This window comes from Scatophagus argus, chromosome 20 (genome assembly GCF_020382885.2).
Source record: "Scatophagus argus isolate fScaArg1 chromosome 20, fScaArg1.pri, whole genome shotgun sequence".
Taxonomy (NCBI): Eukaryota; Metazoa; Chordata; class Actinopteri; family Scatophagidae; genus Scatophagus; species Scatophagus argus.
Window position 1 is genome coordinate 16,070,745 of NC_058512.1, and position 17,595 is coordinate 16,088,339.

At 39.3% G+C, this 17,595-nt stretch overlaps 1 protein-coding gene across 5 annotated transcripts in view; it reads right to left on the reverse strand.

The window, feature by feature from the left end:
* The window catches only part of cacna1bb (calcium channel, voltage-dependent, N type, alpha 1B subunit, b), a 153,357-nt gene that overhangs the window by 62,694 nt on the left and 73,068 nt on the right, over positions 1 to 17,595 (reverse strand). For all 5 annotated transcript variants that reach the window (XM_046374766.1, XM_046374767.1, XM_046374765.1 and 2 more), the window contains exons 9-16: positions 13,311 to 13,414; positions 11,469 to 11,584; positions 11,264 to 11,353; positions 7,767 to 7,856; positions 5,508 to 5,729; positions 5,284 to 5,396; positions 5,031 to 5,143; positions 4,073 to 4,204 (exon numbers count right to left, since the gene is read on the reverse strand). In XM_046374766.1, coding sequence (XP_046230722.1) covers positions 4,073 to 4,204; positions 5,031 to 5,143; positions 5,284 to 5,396; positions 5,508 to 5,729; positions 7,767 to 7,856; positions 11,264 to 11,353; positions 11,469 to 11,584; positions 13,311 to 13,414 — 980 coding nt within the window. The remainder of the gene's footprint in view (positions 1 to 4,072; positions 4,205 to 5,030; positions 5,144 to 5,283; positions 5,397 to 5,507; positions 5,730 to 7,766; positions 7,857 to 11,263; positions 11,354 to 11,468; positions 11,585 to 13,310; positions 13,415 to 17,595) is intronic.

Sequence of the window (17,595 nt, forward strand, 5' to 3'; positions counted from 1 at the left end):
ATCCTGCCATCTTAAGAGCAGTAAAGAAATGAAACTGGCTTTTTACTCAATGAAAAAGGGGCAAAATACAAAGAGGAAGCCCAGTGTGAGCATTAGAGCTCCAACTAATCACTCAATCCTGGATCTCAAAGAGGTTTGTCTCATTATATCAACTCAATGTGGCTTTTTGGTTTTTGAATATTTTTGTTTACATGTTGTCATAAACTGAAGTACCTGAAAATTCATATTATCTAAGTCCTATAGAATGCAAACATTTTGCATCTGAAATATTTTTATAATTAGCCTAATGTGTAAGTAAGTCTACTGTTCACCCATACCACAGCAGAGGTGAGACTGGTTGAGCCCCATGCTCCGAGGCAATCCTCTAACCCCTGCAACAGCATGTAGATGGATTGTCTACCGGAAGCCTTACCATAATTGTGCAACTGGGTGACCCTCCAATGCCACTGAGGGTCAGAGAAAAAGGGAAAGAGGGGGAAGAGGGTGGTCTTACAGACTCCTGCACTGCACCACTGCAGCGAGGGGGAGGAAAGCATTGGGTGCTGTAAGTGCTCCCGAATTAAGGCAAAGTGACCCGCAGACAGCATATTTAGAATCCAAAAAGACATCAGACTGCAAAATCTGGATCAACATATGGATCAGTGACGTCAGTCTGATATGATACATGATGATTAATTACCAATACCCAATACTGGATCAGATTAGTCCCAACTTTTGCCAACAAACTCCAACTGAATGAGTAGTTCTAGATGTGAAATTAGAGATTTAGAATTTTAAAAACTATCTGATCAAGAAACTCTGGGTGATACAGAGGTTCAGCCATACCCATTACTTCAAGATTGATTTTTACTGTGGTTTGTAAAAGTACTTCTGTTTGACCAGTTTTGATGTTATAACCGTAAGGATTTAAAACAAATGCAAGAGTTGCAAGCATTACAGGCATTGCTTTAATTTGTGTTAAAGTGTTAGAAAGCCTGGACGCACTGACCAGTGACTGTTTTCATTATAGATTAATCGCTCCACTTGTTTATCTGTCTCTAAGATAAGATAAGATAAGATAAGATAAGATAAGATAAGATAAGATAAGATAAGATGACTTTTTAATCCCTGAAGGAAAATTAATCTGTCATAATAGCGCGGTACATTCACATGTCAGACAACAACAACACAATAAACAAAATACTCAGAAATAAAAACAAGGCACTTATCAACAGGATCTACATATACATATACAGGATGTGGATAAGTCCAGGAGGTCGACAGAAAAACCAGTCCGGCTCGGTGCTCATGGATCTGACAGGAGCAGATTCATTGTAGAGTCTGATGGCACTTGGCAGGAATGATTTCCTGTATCATTCCCTTGACTGAGCCTATTGCTCAAGCTGCTCTTATGCTTGTCCGGTGTTTTCAGATATCTTAAATATTCCCAAACCATAACGTCTAACTGCAGATACACTGGTTCTTTTGAATGATTGTACAACCTCTTTGCTTACTCAACAAAGGAGGGCTGCACTGAAAGCTACAAAGCAGCAAACAGTGTAAAAAAAGAAAAACAAAAAACCTTATTCTATTAAAGTAAATCCTGCACGTTTCCTCTGAGCTTATCACGCCCCCCCCCCCACCCCCCAACAGTCAGCGATGTCCTGTGAGTCTCAGTTGGAAGACGGTCTTCTGCCTCAAGCTGTTTATCTTTTAATTCTCACAATTTTACCAGGAGATTACTTTCAGTGTTTTGGGAGCAGGAAAATAATCTCTGAGACAAAAATAAAGTCAGAATATTATATGTTATAAACGCATCTATTGTTGACAAGACGTTAAACCTTCTATTTAGGGTTGAAAGCATGTTTTTCTCTGAACAATTGAAATCATCTGCTTTGAGGGACGGTTGTGTTCTCTTTGGTTTTTAGACAAACCACCATTTTCTGAAACAAAAAAGTAATAGTATCTGCAAGCACAAAAAGTGCCTATTCTTAGCTTACTTGTAATTCTTGGCACAAGAAAATTGAAAACTTTTCTGAAACCTAAGGTCAATTTTTAAACTTTAAAGAAAAGCTGTAGGCCTCAAATGAGCATGAATGTTAGCATGGACGTTATTTGTAGGGAACAGTGTGCTTGGCTGGCTGAGAGCACCATGTGGACGTCAGACTCATCTCACACTTGTCCATCAGCAGATACTAACGTGATGCTAATGATGGCACAGACTGTTGTAAGGCTCGGCGCCATGGCAACAGCCTGCTGCTTCAAAGACATCCTGTTGTGATGTGGTGGTGTTTGTGAAGGCCGTCAGTCCAAAGACACGTGACTTCATGTGAAAGTGGCATTATTTCACCTGCGACTGTACGCTGCCTGACACAGCAGTGGCAGTATGTAACAACACACGCTGGTGACTGAACACACTGAAACCAAAGCAGATGTCAGCAGTTTGTCTGGACAAGAAACACGAGCTGTGAGACAATCAGACAGGCTGTAAAGAAACCAGCAGGTCATTGGCACTGTGGAGAACACAATCCAAAGATCTGCAAAGGCAAATTGGGCAATGCAAAGCATCTTTTCCTTACATAGACTTTACGTGGTTTCCAACCATGTGTATTACCACTCAGGATGGGCAATTGGGTAATTTCCTTTTTCACCATTAAAACACAATTTTGCACTAAAGATAAATCTTTTTTGGCACAGGAAAGGAATTTATTTACAATATGTCATCCAAGGGAGAGCCATGAGATGTAATTTGTCCAATTGGCACTGCCATGTAGACTGGTTTGTTACGCCACTTAACTGCTAGTCAGGAAGGTTATGTGAAGTTTGGAAACAGGAGTTAAATATCACAATCTGTACTCTGCAGAGAAATACACACACACAGAGCGAGAGAGAGACAGAGGTTATCTTGTATTATGTCCTTCCTGTGAATACACTGATTGCATCGTGATCTCTCCAGTTTAATTTAGCAGCCATGGTAGAGTGAGTTAAAGAGTGAATGAAAAGAAGGAGCAGCATTTAACAAGAACAAAGCAGCGAATCTGAGAAATAAAATGCTTGATTCTGTCTGACTGCGTCACAGCGGTTAAGTTCTGAAGCACAAGTATACAAGTTATTACTGTATTGCTACAGGCTACACATCCAGTGTCCAAAAGTTGATGCCCAGAAATGTCCTGAACATAGCAAAACACTATATAATACTATATATGTAAATACTTTAGAAAATACCCCACTAGTGGGGCCCACTACGCAAGATGAGCAGATTAGTTTGTGACTGAACAAGGTAGATAATAAGGAACTAAAAAAAGAAGATAAATGAGTCAAATAAACTACAAATAGAATCTGTGGGAAACTGCAAAGCTTACAGGTTACGTATTGAATCAGAGTTGTGCACACAGTTTTCCTCTACTAAAAGAGGGATTATTAGCACCGTTTCAGGTGTGCTCCCAGTTTTACATCCAAATAAAATGGCAATCTGGACAAACTGCTGATTTCTTGTCCCACTGGACTTCATTGTAGGGAACAGCCCACCACATTGTAATAACTCCAGATTAAATTATCCCTGTGGGATATTTTTTTTTAAATTAAGGATTTGTTTCCTTCAAAAACTGTGAAAGTTTCATTGAGTTTCGTGGGTAGGTTTTGTGGGCTAAATTAAAGAACAACACAGATATTTAAAGACAATCCATTCAGAGCATATAGCATAGTGTACATAGTCAACCTGCTTGACTGAAGTATTGTCTGCGTGACATGAGGTGACATGAGAGCAGACAGAACATAAAATGTGTGTGTATGGTTCAAGCCACACAGTGCTGGATGCCAGGTCTTTGATTAACTGCAGTCAGCCCAGAATCATGAGGTGTTCCTGTCATTAGAAGACACGGAGCTCCTGCTGAGAGTGATATCAAAGGGCCGCAGTTGGCGCTGCTGCTCTGCCAGCTACCTGCTGCGTCAACACGTCTGTCACCACCGCCACGCCGGGCCAGGGATCACACATAAGGAGGAGGTTCAGATGGAGAAGATGTGTGCACAGGTGTGTCTGCGCTGAAAACAGGAAGAAACAGCAGGCAGAGAACTGACTAGAGAGATCACTTACTGTCCTCCAAAGAGCTGCATGCCCAGCAGAGCGAAGACCACAATGAAGAGGAAGAGGAGGAAGAGCAAGCTGATGATGGACTTCATGGAATTGAGGAGGGACACAACAAGGTTCCTCAACGAGTTCCAATATCTGAGAAGACGGAGCAAACATAAAGGGAGACAGAAATGACTTTTTGTGCATTAAATGTTATTCTACATTGCTGACAAACAAGCAGCGAGAAAACAAACAAACAGAACAAACAGACAATCGAAACAGAAAAGAGAAAAGAGGGGAACAAATGGCTATATGAGCTGTAGGTGGCATAAAACAGATCAGTGCCAGTTACCAGTGAATAAAAGATTATAGCTAATCTAATGAAATAAAAGGAATGCCAACAAACAAGATTGACAGTTCAGAGAAAAAAGAACTAAGAAAAAGTGCAGCTTCTGCACCTTTAAAAATACAATATGTAGAGTTTAAACACAATTCACTCAGTTTTTGATACACTTGGTTTTAGATGTGTTAGTCTGTTTATTCAGGAACAACACCTGGCAACCTGTCTGAATATTTTTGACACAGAAACCTCTGAGTAAATGAATTCACGAAAGAATATCAAAGAATATACACTGAAAACCATGCTGCTGAGACATTCTGACCCTTAGAGATTCAAAACTTTAAACTAAAATAAAGTAAATCTTCCAATTTTGAGAAAAAGGCTAAGTGGTACCAATGTCTTCTGTAGCTTTACAGGAGCTTTCCAAAGTTTAAAAAACAAAGTGGCACTTTGATTCCCATGATGCTTTGAGTCATGTAATGTGTAATGTTTCCTTGTAGTCAGTGTGTTAGCTGTGAGTTTGTGAGTTTGTGTTCCTTAAAGGTTAACAGCTGTGGAGGTGCAACAAAATGAAAGCAAGATTATCTGTGATGCACTTTACTAACTGTCGGTACTTTCATGTGTGTTTTGGACTGAACTCACTTGGTGACTTTGAATATCCTGAGCAGTCGCAAGGCTCTCAACACACTGATACCAAATGATGCGCCTGGTTTAATTATGTCCCAGATCACCTCGCAAATGCTCCCCACAATCACCTAGAGAGGAGAGCAGAGGATGAAGTTATCACATGCAGTACCACCATTTCAATAGGACAATTAAGAATGGTTGACTGGTGTTGAACGCTGCTGTTTATCACTAAACATCTACCTGTAAGGAGCAGACAACAGCGACTCACCCCAAAGTCAAAGCAGTTAAAGGACGAGTGAAAATAATTCCTCACTCCGAGGCCATACATCTTCAAGGTCATCTCAGTTAGAAACAAACCCAAGAACACAAACTCTGTTGTATCTGTTTTGATGGAGGAGGAGAGTAAGAAAACCAAGAAAAACTAGTTATATGTACGCTATAACAATCAATAAAAGTGAAGGACATGAGTGTGTATTTGTGTATGTGACTTACAGAGTGCCCTTGTAAGCCACTCAGGCTGGTCATAGTGGACAATGGCCACACATAGAGTATTGAGGCCCACCACACACAAAACAATCCAGTAGAAGCTCTGAGCTTTCACCATGCGGCGGATGAAGAACCGAATCCTCTTCTCCTTGCGCCGAAAGTAAGAGGAACTGTCCATCTTACTGCCACTTTTCACACTGGCCCGACCAAACGGAGAGCCCGGAGGAGCTGAAAGTGATGGTGAGGAGAGGTGAGAGAGGAAATGAGTCAAGTCATTGTTTCACAGTCTTCACAGTGAATGACTGTGTGTGCTTACCTGCTGCTGTAATAACCACCGTCCACATCGTCGGTCCAGTCACCAAGATCATAATTATAAAAGACATTATTATGGCTATACGTATCTCTAGGGAAAAACATGTGGTGTTAAGCCTGGCGCAGGCACAGACCAAAATGCCTCTGGATACATCTGGACAGATGTACAACCAATCAGAGCAACGAAACATGAGTAGTAGTGCTGAGTGACACACTCATGTTGGAGCATTGCTCAGTCCACTACCTCGACACAAATGATCATTCAGTATAACTGAACACTAAAACGTGTTTCTGAAAACATGCAAGGCTGAGACTGAGCAGTAGCAAATACTTCAGTTTGCATCTGAGTTTTGTGAACATGGATGGACCTGCGCACTGAAAACTATTTCCTAGAACCAATCAGAGCAGAAAAACAAGCACTATGTACCTTTTCAAATCATGCCCCATTAACAACTGTGACTGGCCCATCTCAAACCTGAGCACAGGGAAATCTGTTTGAATGGGAGGGTGGCCAGATGCGTCTGCCAGAGCAAATAAACCATGAGCTCACAGATTTGTCTGGTTCTCAGGCTAGGAGAAGGTACTCGTGGAGTGAAAGTACACTTGCTTTGATTGGAGTAGTAGAACCTTACTACTCCAAAAAAAAAATCTGTTGCACCTATTATCAGGTCCAGCAGTGAGACAGTTAGCATAGCTTAGCATAAAGGAAGCAGCAGGAAAGAACTATAACAGGAAGTTATGTGCTGACCAGCCTGATATTTTTTTTCTTTTACTAGTACTACTATCATTAAAAACTGCTTGTAAAATGTAAAATATGGTTCTCTTTCAGTAAGTATTTGAAGCACTGTACATTAATATTTGGGCTGGAACCTTTTGGTTTAGCAGTTTTGCCCCATTGTCAGATGGTGATACTGTATCCCTCTTAATAATGACATATCTATGTTCTGAAATCTTTTTCTTTGAGTTTTCCCAAGCTTGGCCATGATAGCACTTGTGGTTCTGGTTATCAAAAATACAAAAAATTGTTGCCAACACCCACAAGTTTGTAGTTTGTGCTACAGCTGCACTACTACCTGGATTCAAGAAGTTATAGCTTAAGGACCTCAAGGTTTTTAAGATAGAAACATAACAATATGGTCTGTAGGGAGTCATTCCACTTCACTTTTGCTAACAAGCACTGAAAGTCATTTACAGCCAAAACTTTAACTGATAAATGTAACTATATTTACCAAAGGGACAAAAATAAAAGTGTAAAATCATCTTAAAATTCCCTGAGTTTTCCTTGCAGCTACTCATTAAAAATATGCACCCAATACATCAGAGGCATGCAGCAGGACTTTAGGTCTCATGTGGAAAACAAATGAGATGAGAGATGAAACTTGACTGTGCAGTGCATCTATTCCCATGGCATTTCATTTTATGGAAAGCAGCCACAAGATCAGACAGAAATAAATGTAGTGAAGGCAACAAAATGGTTTCAGTTAACATGCTCATTTAACATACTTATGCTCATTTCCAACCCACAGACAAGCAATTACATGTTGTCTTTGTGTGGGACCATGAAGTCCATTAATATTAAAAAGTCTAATGTGCTGCAGGTGATTCTCTTGCTATTTTAATTTAAGAGTCTAATTAGAAAAGTTAATTATACTTTTTTTCCCTCAAGGTGCTGCCTCTACAGCCAGGAGAAAGAGCTTTAGGTGTCTGGAGCCAGATGGTGCTGAATCTGCTTCTGTAATGTATGCTGTTAAGTTTGTGTGAGGTATCTAACAAAATGTTTTAGAGTGTGACATACTGATCTGATAAATGCAGTCCAGGGAGTCAGAGGTTTATTGTGGAAGACAGGCTTTTATGTTGGCTTTTACTGTAAAGGTCGACTCTGCGAGCAGACAGCATGTGAAGGTCAGAGGTGATCTGCGGGTGCTCGCTGAAAAAAAGAGATGCCAGACTCACCAACAGAGGAGATGTCGGCAAACGGATCCTCCCCCTCCTCTGCGCTGATCAGGTCGTTTTTACCTTTCTTGGCTTTGCCTCGTTTCAGGACTGTAAAGAGAACAGCACAGACAGGGAGGGGAACATTAACTTTTTTCTTTTGTCTGATTGTCAATAAAACAAATTACTTTCTCTTTTGGCTCTGAAGCAGCATCCTCTCTTGTTCTGTAGTCACCACTCTCGCAAATGTGTAGCAGTTCCAGAGAGGGCTATAACTGCGATGTTAAAAAATGAAATGCTGACATCATGTTAATAATACACACGATAATATTGTGTAAATAATCTAGTACTGATTTCTGGTTTTCTTTTTCACTACAGTTATGTAAGGCAAAACAAGTTAAAGATGAATCTGACTGATTTGTTTTTTTCAAATTTTCGACAGATATTGCAGTAATATTGCTGGTGTGAAATCTATGGCCATAATAAATGTATGACAGAAGCCCCAGTTCCAACTACTGGATATTGGACAATTACTATTACTCGGTATCAGCCGTGAAAGAAACATAATGGTCGATACCTATGTGAAATCTCTTTAGTATAAATCTGTGAAAGAGGAAAAAGTCAATGCAACAACTCTCATCCCATAAAATATGTGTGTGTGCATGCGTGTGTGCATGTGTGCGTGCAAGTAGAGTGGTGAGCTAATTGGAACTCTGAATAGCAGACATCAATCATGTTTTTCATTTGGAGATTTTCTGCCTTCCTGCTTGAAGCCAACCTTGGAATGAAAAACTGCCAGCACGACATGAATGTGATCGTCACATGACCTGCTGAGAGTCACTAGAGTCGTGGGCTCATTCTCGAGATCTACAACCCTGCATCTCCACTCAGAAAGGCTGCTGGAAGGCAGAACCAGGATGCAAAACGAACGAGGCTCTGAGACTGTGTGACACTTGAATAATTGTTTCTTATCAAATCATTTCTATCTGTAATTGACTGCTAAAAAAAAAACAAACAAAAAAAAAAACAGGTAAAACAATCTGTCAGTGCAGCACAAAAAAATCAGCTTTCCAATTAATACCAACTTATTTCAAGAAATTACCAGATTTGAGAGTCTGGTTTATAATAAGATTCCTTAATAATCACTTAAATGTTTATTACTTTTTATATGATAAAAGTTTCAGGACAGAAAAAAACACCTTAAAATATGTTTAAAAAAGACAGAGAAAATAGCTTAAGTTAACCCATCCTTTCTCTTAATTAAATGTGCAGCCTAAAGGACCATTTGTTATCTCCAAAGACTACGCTAGCATTGGATAAACTGAAACAATTTTAAAGCAGCCTCTTCCGTGTTAGTCAGCTATGATTGGCACTTTGTTCCACTTCTCATACCTGTCATTCATCTGTTGAAGGCCAACTCTATATTTTCTGCTCTAACAACATCAGAGTGGTTTTTCTACGGCTGTGGACTCAGACGTCTTAATCCCTCATATGGAACTAATTGAGAAAATAAGGCAGCTGGGTGCTGTCACTTTACTGGAATCATCAGCATGGATGTGTTCCAATATGTGTTTGTTTACTTGCAAATGCATTTCTGTGTGTGTGTGTGTGTTGGGGAGCATGCTATAGTGCATTTATGTTAACAAATCTAATCAGACTAAAGCTGTAAATCCCACTAATTAACCCTTGCCTTCACACCAGGCCTAATGGACTATCATCATGGGTGGGTGGCAGACACAGAGAGAGAGAGAGAGAGAGAGAGAGAGAGAGAGACCCTTTGAGAGATCCTTTTAAAATAAGAAGCACAGAGTGGAAACCATGATCACCATTCAAATAACTTTATTAGAAGTGCTGCTTATGTATGATTGCTCTTACATATGACTGTCTGGCATGGCTACATTTTGAGGGCTTAATCTGGTCCAGCAGCAACCTCTGAGTGGCATACAGTATACAGAAGTCTGATATAGGATCAAATATGTAACCTAACATACAGTATTTGTTCATGTATGTGTCATAGATGTATATTATAAATGTGATGTACATATACATCATCATATATGAGCACTGATATTTTTATTTAAAGTTTAAAATGACCAAAAGCTATAAAAGTTTTTAAATAGGCTGCTGAAAGTGTCTTGAGTGACATATCCCAGCTTTACATGTTGTACTGACATGATTAAAAGTAAGCATATACTCACAAGTTTGAAGAAAATGGTTTAAAAATAGTCAACACAAAAAAAAATTATATATGAATATAAATTTTCATGTTATATCTTATGTATCCAGAGGTCAAGCATCTATATTTACACAGTTGACCGGGTGTTCTTCCATTGGCCTTTGGCAGACTTGACTGGAGTTTGTGTGGGGTCCATTTTATTTTGTACTGTACGTATTATGTTGAAGAGTATCAATTTTCCATGAACTAACTCAAGAAATCCCTGAAATATTATAGATGATCAAAAATTGGAAAGGTTCTTTTGTTGCAAACACTGTCTCAAAATCAAAAGAGGACAAGTTGTCCATTTATTTAGTCTGAACTGTACAAAATATGGTGTACATTTTGTTCTTCAAGTGGACTGAGTTCATTATTCAAACAATTTCAAGGAAATATTTTGTGAAATACATTTATTCACTTAATTACCACGAGTTGGGGTTAAACAGTTGGTACCATTGTGCCATGCAGACATGGAGACGGTTAGCTTAGCTTTGTTTAGTGTTAAGGCTGGAAACAGAGAAACAGGCTCTGTCCAAAGGTTAACAATGTCTGTCTACCAAAACCAAAACAAACATCTCATTGTTCGTTTAATTTGAACAAATAACAAGTTGTGGTGTTCTGGGGCAAAGGGGCAGCCGTGGCCTAAAGGTTGGAGAAGCGGCTTGTGACTGGAGGGTCGCCAGTTCGATTCCCCCTGGTCTGGCAGGAGTGGTGAAGTGATTAATATATGCCCCCTCAATTAGCCCACTGATGTGCCCTTGAGCAAGGCACTTAACCCAATTTGCTTCCCTGTCTGACAGTGGCAGCCCACTGCTCCTGTGTGTTTCACTGCATGTTGCATGTGTGTGTGCTCAATCAGTGATGGGTTAAAGGCAGAGAAGAATTTCGGTGTACATAAAAAATATCCTGACTAATACAGTTTGAAGTGAAGTGTGAGAAAGTTTGCACTTTTTCTGGCTTCAGCAAAATTTTGCTCTAACAATGATGCCAGAAAAAAAATCAACTTTATCAAAATAACAGGCCAGTATTTTGAATCATGAAGAACCAAGGACACAAAAGCATGGAAACACAGCTCAAATTTTCCAACTATATACTATATGACTTCAAAGACTGGTCCTTTAAGAAACATCAGTCCAGACAATAATCATATCAGTGCACCTGATGCTATCTACACTTCACTCCACGGGAAAAGAGAACTAGATGGAAATGATGAAACGCGCCTCTCTGTGCCTGGTTTACCATCGTCCTCCAGTGGTGATGGATAATGGTAAAGCAGGCAACAGATACTCAGGCCTGTTTTCACCTGGAAGGTTTTGTTTCCTCTTGTACCACGCACCATCCAGCGGGGACTTCTCCTCTGCAATCTCATCCTCCTCCTCCAGCAACACCTCCTCTGCAGTGGGAGAGAGAGAGAAAGGAGAGGACAACTTTCTATCAGTTGGTCATGTTTTTCTCACCCAACACCACACTCATGCCAGATCTCACACTGTTTCAGAAATGAGTCTAACCTGCTTTGCAGATCCACTCCAAGTATCCGGTGAGCTCCCTCTCGATCTGCTGCTGCCTCCGAAGCTTCAGGAACTCCTGCCTCTTCTCCACACGTTCTCTCTCTTTGGCAAATTCTCTGTTGAAACACACAGAGAGATATTTTTTTTTAATATACAACAACAATAATAGATGTAGATGCCCAGATCCCATCTAAATCTCAGCAGCAGCACAGTAAATTAGCATATTTCCCAAAATGTCTTCATTTCTACAAGAGGTACAATCGTATATGAGGTACATTACTCCATCACATTAATGCAAAAATTCCTGTAAGTCCAACACTGATAAAAACAGCAGTGTCTATTCTGGGCTGTCCCTGATGACAGTGGTACTGTGAGAGACATGTTGCAACCTTCAGGCCAAAGCAGCGGCGTTAGATCTTAATGTGAGTTTCAGTGATTTAGGAACAAATGACCAAAGCTTGTTTTTGTTTATATCATGATAGGTGAGTGGATGTTGTTTCCAATTGCACCAATCCATTCATCTCACAATCTGACCTGCTACAAAAGTGATGTTGAACAGTATATCACTTTGCAACAGGAACTTTCTTACATTGTGACATGCAATGAACCTGCAAGACTGCTGTTACTGTAGAGGCTATAAAGGCCTTAATATGAACAGATATATTTAAGGGACAGCAACATCAGGGTATAGCATACTATAGTGGAGAGCAATCTACTGGCCTTTATTATCTGGTCTTTACTATAAATATTGATATTATCCCTCCCTTGAAGGACCACAACCATAATGGGAGAAGATTATATTTTGCTTTCACCGTTCAGACAAAATCTAATCTGTGTCCCATGAAAAATTTTGAAATGTTTTGACAGAGAAAATGACCATAAGGACAGGAGACCTTCTTCAACAATGAGCTTCCTTTGACCTCCAGACTAATGACCCCACACGTCTCCTTTCATCTAGATTTTGGTCAGACGAGAGGCTGTGAATCACAGAACGTGAAAAGAGTCTCTTTGCGACCACAAACACAGACAGTTTACAGACATCAGGTCCAGGAAAAGTGAGGACCAGGATGATTAAAGACACACCGCAAGGCCTTTTCATGACACACAGGGACGACAGGGATGGATGACGAGAAAGAGCAAGTAGAATGGAGAAATGCTACATGATGAGGAGAGGAGGTGGATAATCTGTTGATTTACTCAACTCAACCTAAATTAAACATTTTATCACAAGCCTTCTTCCTCCTCCATTATAGTGAAGAGGCAAGCAGCAGATCTATGATTGGTGGACAGTACACTCACCATACACCGAGTGAGAATCAAGCAGTATGACCACAAAATACAATACAGAAGAACAATATTAAAGTATTTCTATAAAAACGTCTAGCAGAGACCCACTCAGATAGCACTGATTTTAGTTCCTCCAGGCATCAGGTTCTGAATTTAACTTTTAAGTTGCAGATTTATACAGAGATCTAGCAACATTTTCAAAATGAGAAGCTCTCCTTTGAACAAGTATTTTATGTTCCCGTTCGCCCAAAATTTGTTGTTTACTGTGTATGTTACAGGAAATGAAAAGGTTGCAGGAAGTGAAAATAAAAATAAAAAGCAGAATTCAAATTGAACTGCTGATTATACACACGCAAATGTTTAATTTATTAGTTATTTTTAAAATCCATTTTTAATCCAGGTCTTTCACTGATGATTTTTTCAGTCCAATTCTAACATATTTTAATGTAAACATTGAATACAAACAAATTCCAGTAACAAATAATGAGCACTGATTAAACGTAAAGTAACCCCAAGTTGGAGCAAACTTGCAATCTGCTTTACGAAACGACTTACCCTGACAGGACACCCAGCACGAGGTTCAGCATGAAGAAGGAGCCGATGATGATGAGAGGGATGAAGTAGAGCCAGTTCCAGGTGTTTCCTGCTACATCATTGGTCTGGACACACAAACAACTCAAAGGTCAGCAAGAAGATACAGTTGTTGCTGAATTTAAAAGTGAGTCATTATCATTACACACATTAAACCAGTTTGTTGGTCTGCAGATGATCTGTAACGGTCAAACCATCATTTAGATGGATCAATCAACATTCAATTCTGTGCTGCTCTGCTGGTAAATAAAATAAACTGATGAACTTAGTGTGGGAAAAACAAAATGTAAAAAGTCTCAAGAAACTCTGGTCACATAGTTACATTTGCTTCAAATTACCTTTTTTAAATGACTCATGTGGTGTTTCATTACAATATAATTTGTTTGCTTAAGTTACAAAAAGTCATTTTTAGTAAGAAAAGGTTAATAGAAGGTAATTTAGTTTGGTTTTGAATGAACCAGCTTGAGTTGAAGCTCTATGGATGTGTTTCTCCTCCACAGATGTGAATAAAAAAATGTTTTTCACAACCTTGGCTGACTTTAACAAAAACTTTTGCCAACTTGCCTCATTAGAAAAATACTGACAACTCAATATGGAAAAAAAGCAATTAAAAAAGTCCCTCTGTCATCTCAGTGAGGCTCCTACAAACAAACCCAGCAACAAATGTCCCACTGACAAAAAACTCAATCTGCTATCATGGAAAAACAACTGTTCTATTCAACACGAGTTATGGCTCAGAAACATCCACTTACAATCGTCCACAGACAAATAGTGTGACAATTCAGTTTTCCAGTATAAATTGTTATGGCCGGGGGCTGGTTAAATTACATACGCTTTCACCTACGGTAAAGAACACACACACACACACACACAAACCACTAACTGCTCAGCACCTAATCGTTACCCTGTGTCACTTGGTTGGTGCTGATTCATTGAGCTGATAAAATGTGGACATCCAAACAAAGCATGTGAACACCTGAATATTGGAAAATGGTAAATGGGCAAAAACAGTCCAAAATCTTCCCAGAGGAGTGGAAGCTGTGATAGATGCAAAGCTGTCTACGTATTTTGAATGTAATGTCATTGATGGACCTATGATGGACCTGAAGCCGGCCACTGCTCCAGGGAAAACACCCTGCTGAAAGCATTTCCCTTCGGGGATAAATAAAAGAATTCTGATTCTGATTCTAATTAAATTAAGTGTAAGGGTCAGGTATCCCGATACTTTTGTCCATATAGCATACTTCCAATGAAGGAAAATGTTGCTGCATTTAAGTAAATAGGCAACTGAGGTGGGGGGGGTCAGTACCCTACATGTCTGAGAGTCCTCCCACACAGCGGCCTGTTAGCGGGGGGCAGACCTGTGGACTGATGGGCTGAGTGAAGCACAGTGACATTTTGCAGACACCAGTGTCGGAGTGCTGGCACACACGGGCTGTAATTGTGCTGCTGGGAGGTTCAGGGCGGCTGAATCAGCAGGCTGGAGATCTATATTATGCACCCCAGTGTGTGAGATGAGCACACACACACACACATGTACAGTAGCACACCCTCTGTCTCAGCTGTCAGAGAAGCAGCAGCCCACACACTAGGATAAATGGCATGCAGAAGCTTCACTGTGCTGCTCATTTCTTTCTCTACATGTCCAACATCTCCTCACTGTTTCATCATCTCATCACTCAATCTTCACGTCTTTTTCTGTGTCTCTGCCTCTTGCTCTCCACTTTCAGTTAAATTCTCTCAGTATGAACATCACACGAGCATCCTTTTAGCGTCTCTTTCCCTCAATTTAGTCCAATTAAGTAAGGCATGAAGTTCAATATTTTGGGAAACAGGCTTATTTGTTTTCTACAATCTACATCAGTCAGCTATGACGATGGAGTGAGGATGTTGTTAGTTTAGCTTAGCATAACGACTGTAAGCAGGGTGAAGCAGAGAGTCTTGCTCCGTCTAGTGTTCGAAAATACATCAACCAACACCTCTGAATGCATTAATGAGTTCAAGAGTTCAGCCTGTAAAAGCACAGGTTTCACTTAACACAGTTTTCATTTTACCTAAGATCATGGTCCGTGTATATAGGATATTAAGCTAATTTTGTATCTGTTTGCAGAATTAGGTAACATGCAGATATCTTACTTCTTCTCTCCCTGGGGAACACGGGATGGCTGGTGGAAGTGGAAATGCACGCTGTTGCATCACCTTTCACATCAGCTGCTAAGAAGGAAAGACTTTTCTCTCCTGTTGACACAGCCTTAATTCTTCAGCTGACTGCTCAGGCAGATGAAGTTCAGCTGAGCTTATGCAAATTTTTTTTTTTTTTTTTTTAGAATCTAAAACACAGCAAGAGCTCTGTGCTGGAAGCCTGAGAATTTCTGGTTTTCTCCAATTTATAAGGTTGAACAAGTTAATCGCGATGAAGCAAACACAATCTGTTTTTCTGTTACTCGTGAGCATATTTAAAACTTTTTCAAACAAAAAAAAGTAACAAAGCTGAAGCCCACAGTATAATCTGTTTTGTTTTTTGCTTGCTCTGCTTGTTTCAGAGAGGATCTTTTTACTGTAACAAAGAAAACACTTTTTTTCTCCACTATATACAACAAGACTGAAGCTATACATGCAATTCTGAGTGTACATATATGTGATTCAGTTTGTCAAACCTCTAAGCACAAAATTGAAAACAGTTGACCAGTTTGTTGGAAAATCCCCATTCAAAACCACATTCTCTTCAAATAGATAAAACTGTGCAGAAATTATTCTCTTTTTACCTTTCTGTAACTAAACATTGCAATCAGTTTTGGGACCTATTTTTGTAACCAAAATAGATTAGGAATTTATGGTACATACAGTTCAAAGTTGATTGTCATACTGTTACATAATACTGTGAATACATCACAATAACTGTGTCAGAATGATCCATTTAGCTCCAGTAGGCTAAACTCACAACCAAACTTCCCACAGTTATACTGTAAACTCATAGCTATGTTGTTACAGTTCTAACAAAAGTGCAGAATTCTGGCCCACCTTCCTCCTCCTCCTCCTCCTCCTCTTACTCTCAAGAGAAAAGAAGAGATGAGAAGAGAAGAGATGAGAAAACCTGTGTCCCCTGGGCAGCATGAAAGGACATCCATCACTTCAATTTATCATATGTCACTTCTGGATGGAGGGTGTGATCCTGTATTCTATATTACAAACTGCCTCTGGCCCCATCAGGCAAACACATCTGTGGTTTCAGCTACATTTAATTCATATATTTAGATAAGATGTGTGTGTCCGAGTGCCTGTGTGCACACGTGTGTGTGCGTGTTTCTTGCTAACCCTCTTAATTTTGCCTGAACAGACTGTCATTCTCACTCTCTCATTATTTTTAAAATAAAATAAATAAATAACAATAACAACAATAAAATCTTAGAATCTGCTCTTTTATAATCAATGTTACAATTTTTTCAACTGAAGTAACAGTTCAGTTTGTCACAGCAACACCAAACTGAAAACAGATCTCTCGTGTCAAAATTAATTATGAGTATTTTTGCAGATCATCCATTTAAACGCTGGTGTGATAAATTTAAAATACTACCATCAAAATACTGCTTATCTTTGGCTTCACAAAGCATATACAGTATTTCTTTGTTACTGTAATACAGTAAAAAGTTCTGACTGGCTGAACTGACTGCACAAACGAAAAGTTCTTTTGAAGTCTCACGAAAAATAAAAATAAACTGTTTCACAATTTTCAACCAAAAGTTTGCTAGAAATATAACTTCCTCTCTCTCTCTCACTCTTCCTTCTTTTGCGTTTGTTAGCTTAACTGTCACTCTCCTTCTCTGTTCTTGACGCTGCTCTATTTTTCCCCAGCACAGCAGAGGTCACCTGAGACCTCTTTTATGCTCTGACAGGTGACTGAAGTGTTTGACGAATTCAGTTTGAACAGGTGAGAAGTGAGTGAGACCAACTGGTAATTAGGGTGTGGCATTTGGAAGGCCAGAGCTTTACAGAAGAACAAAGTAAAATTGTTGTAATTTGTTTTGCAAAAAAACAAAAAGAAAAAAAAAGTGATTTAGAATTTGTATTTGATACAGTTTGTTTTGTTTTGTTTTTGATACATGGTCATAGTTCTAGTTTTTGTACATAAAAACACATAGTAGCACATTAAACCATAACATAATTTTACATACATTTTACATATTTTCAAATATGAAAAAGTCAGTTTTCATTCTTAGTTTTACAGATTTATGTATACTAATGTCACCAG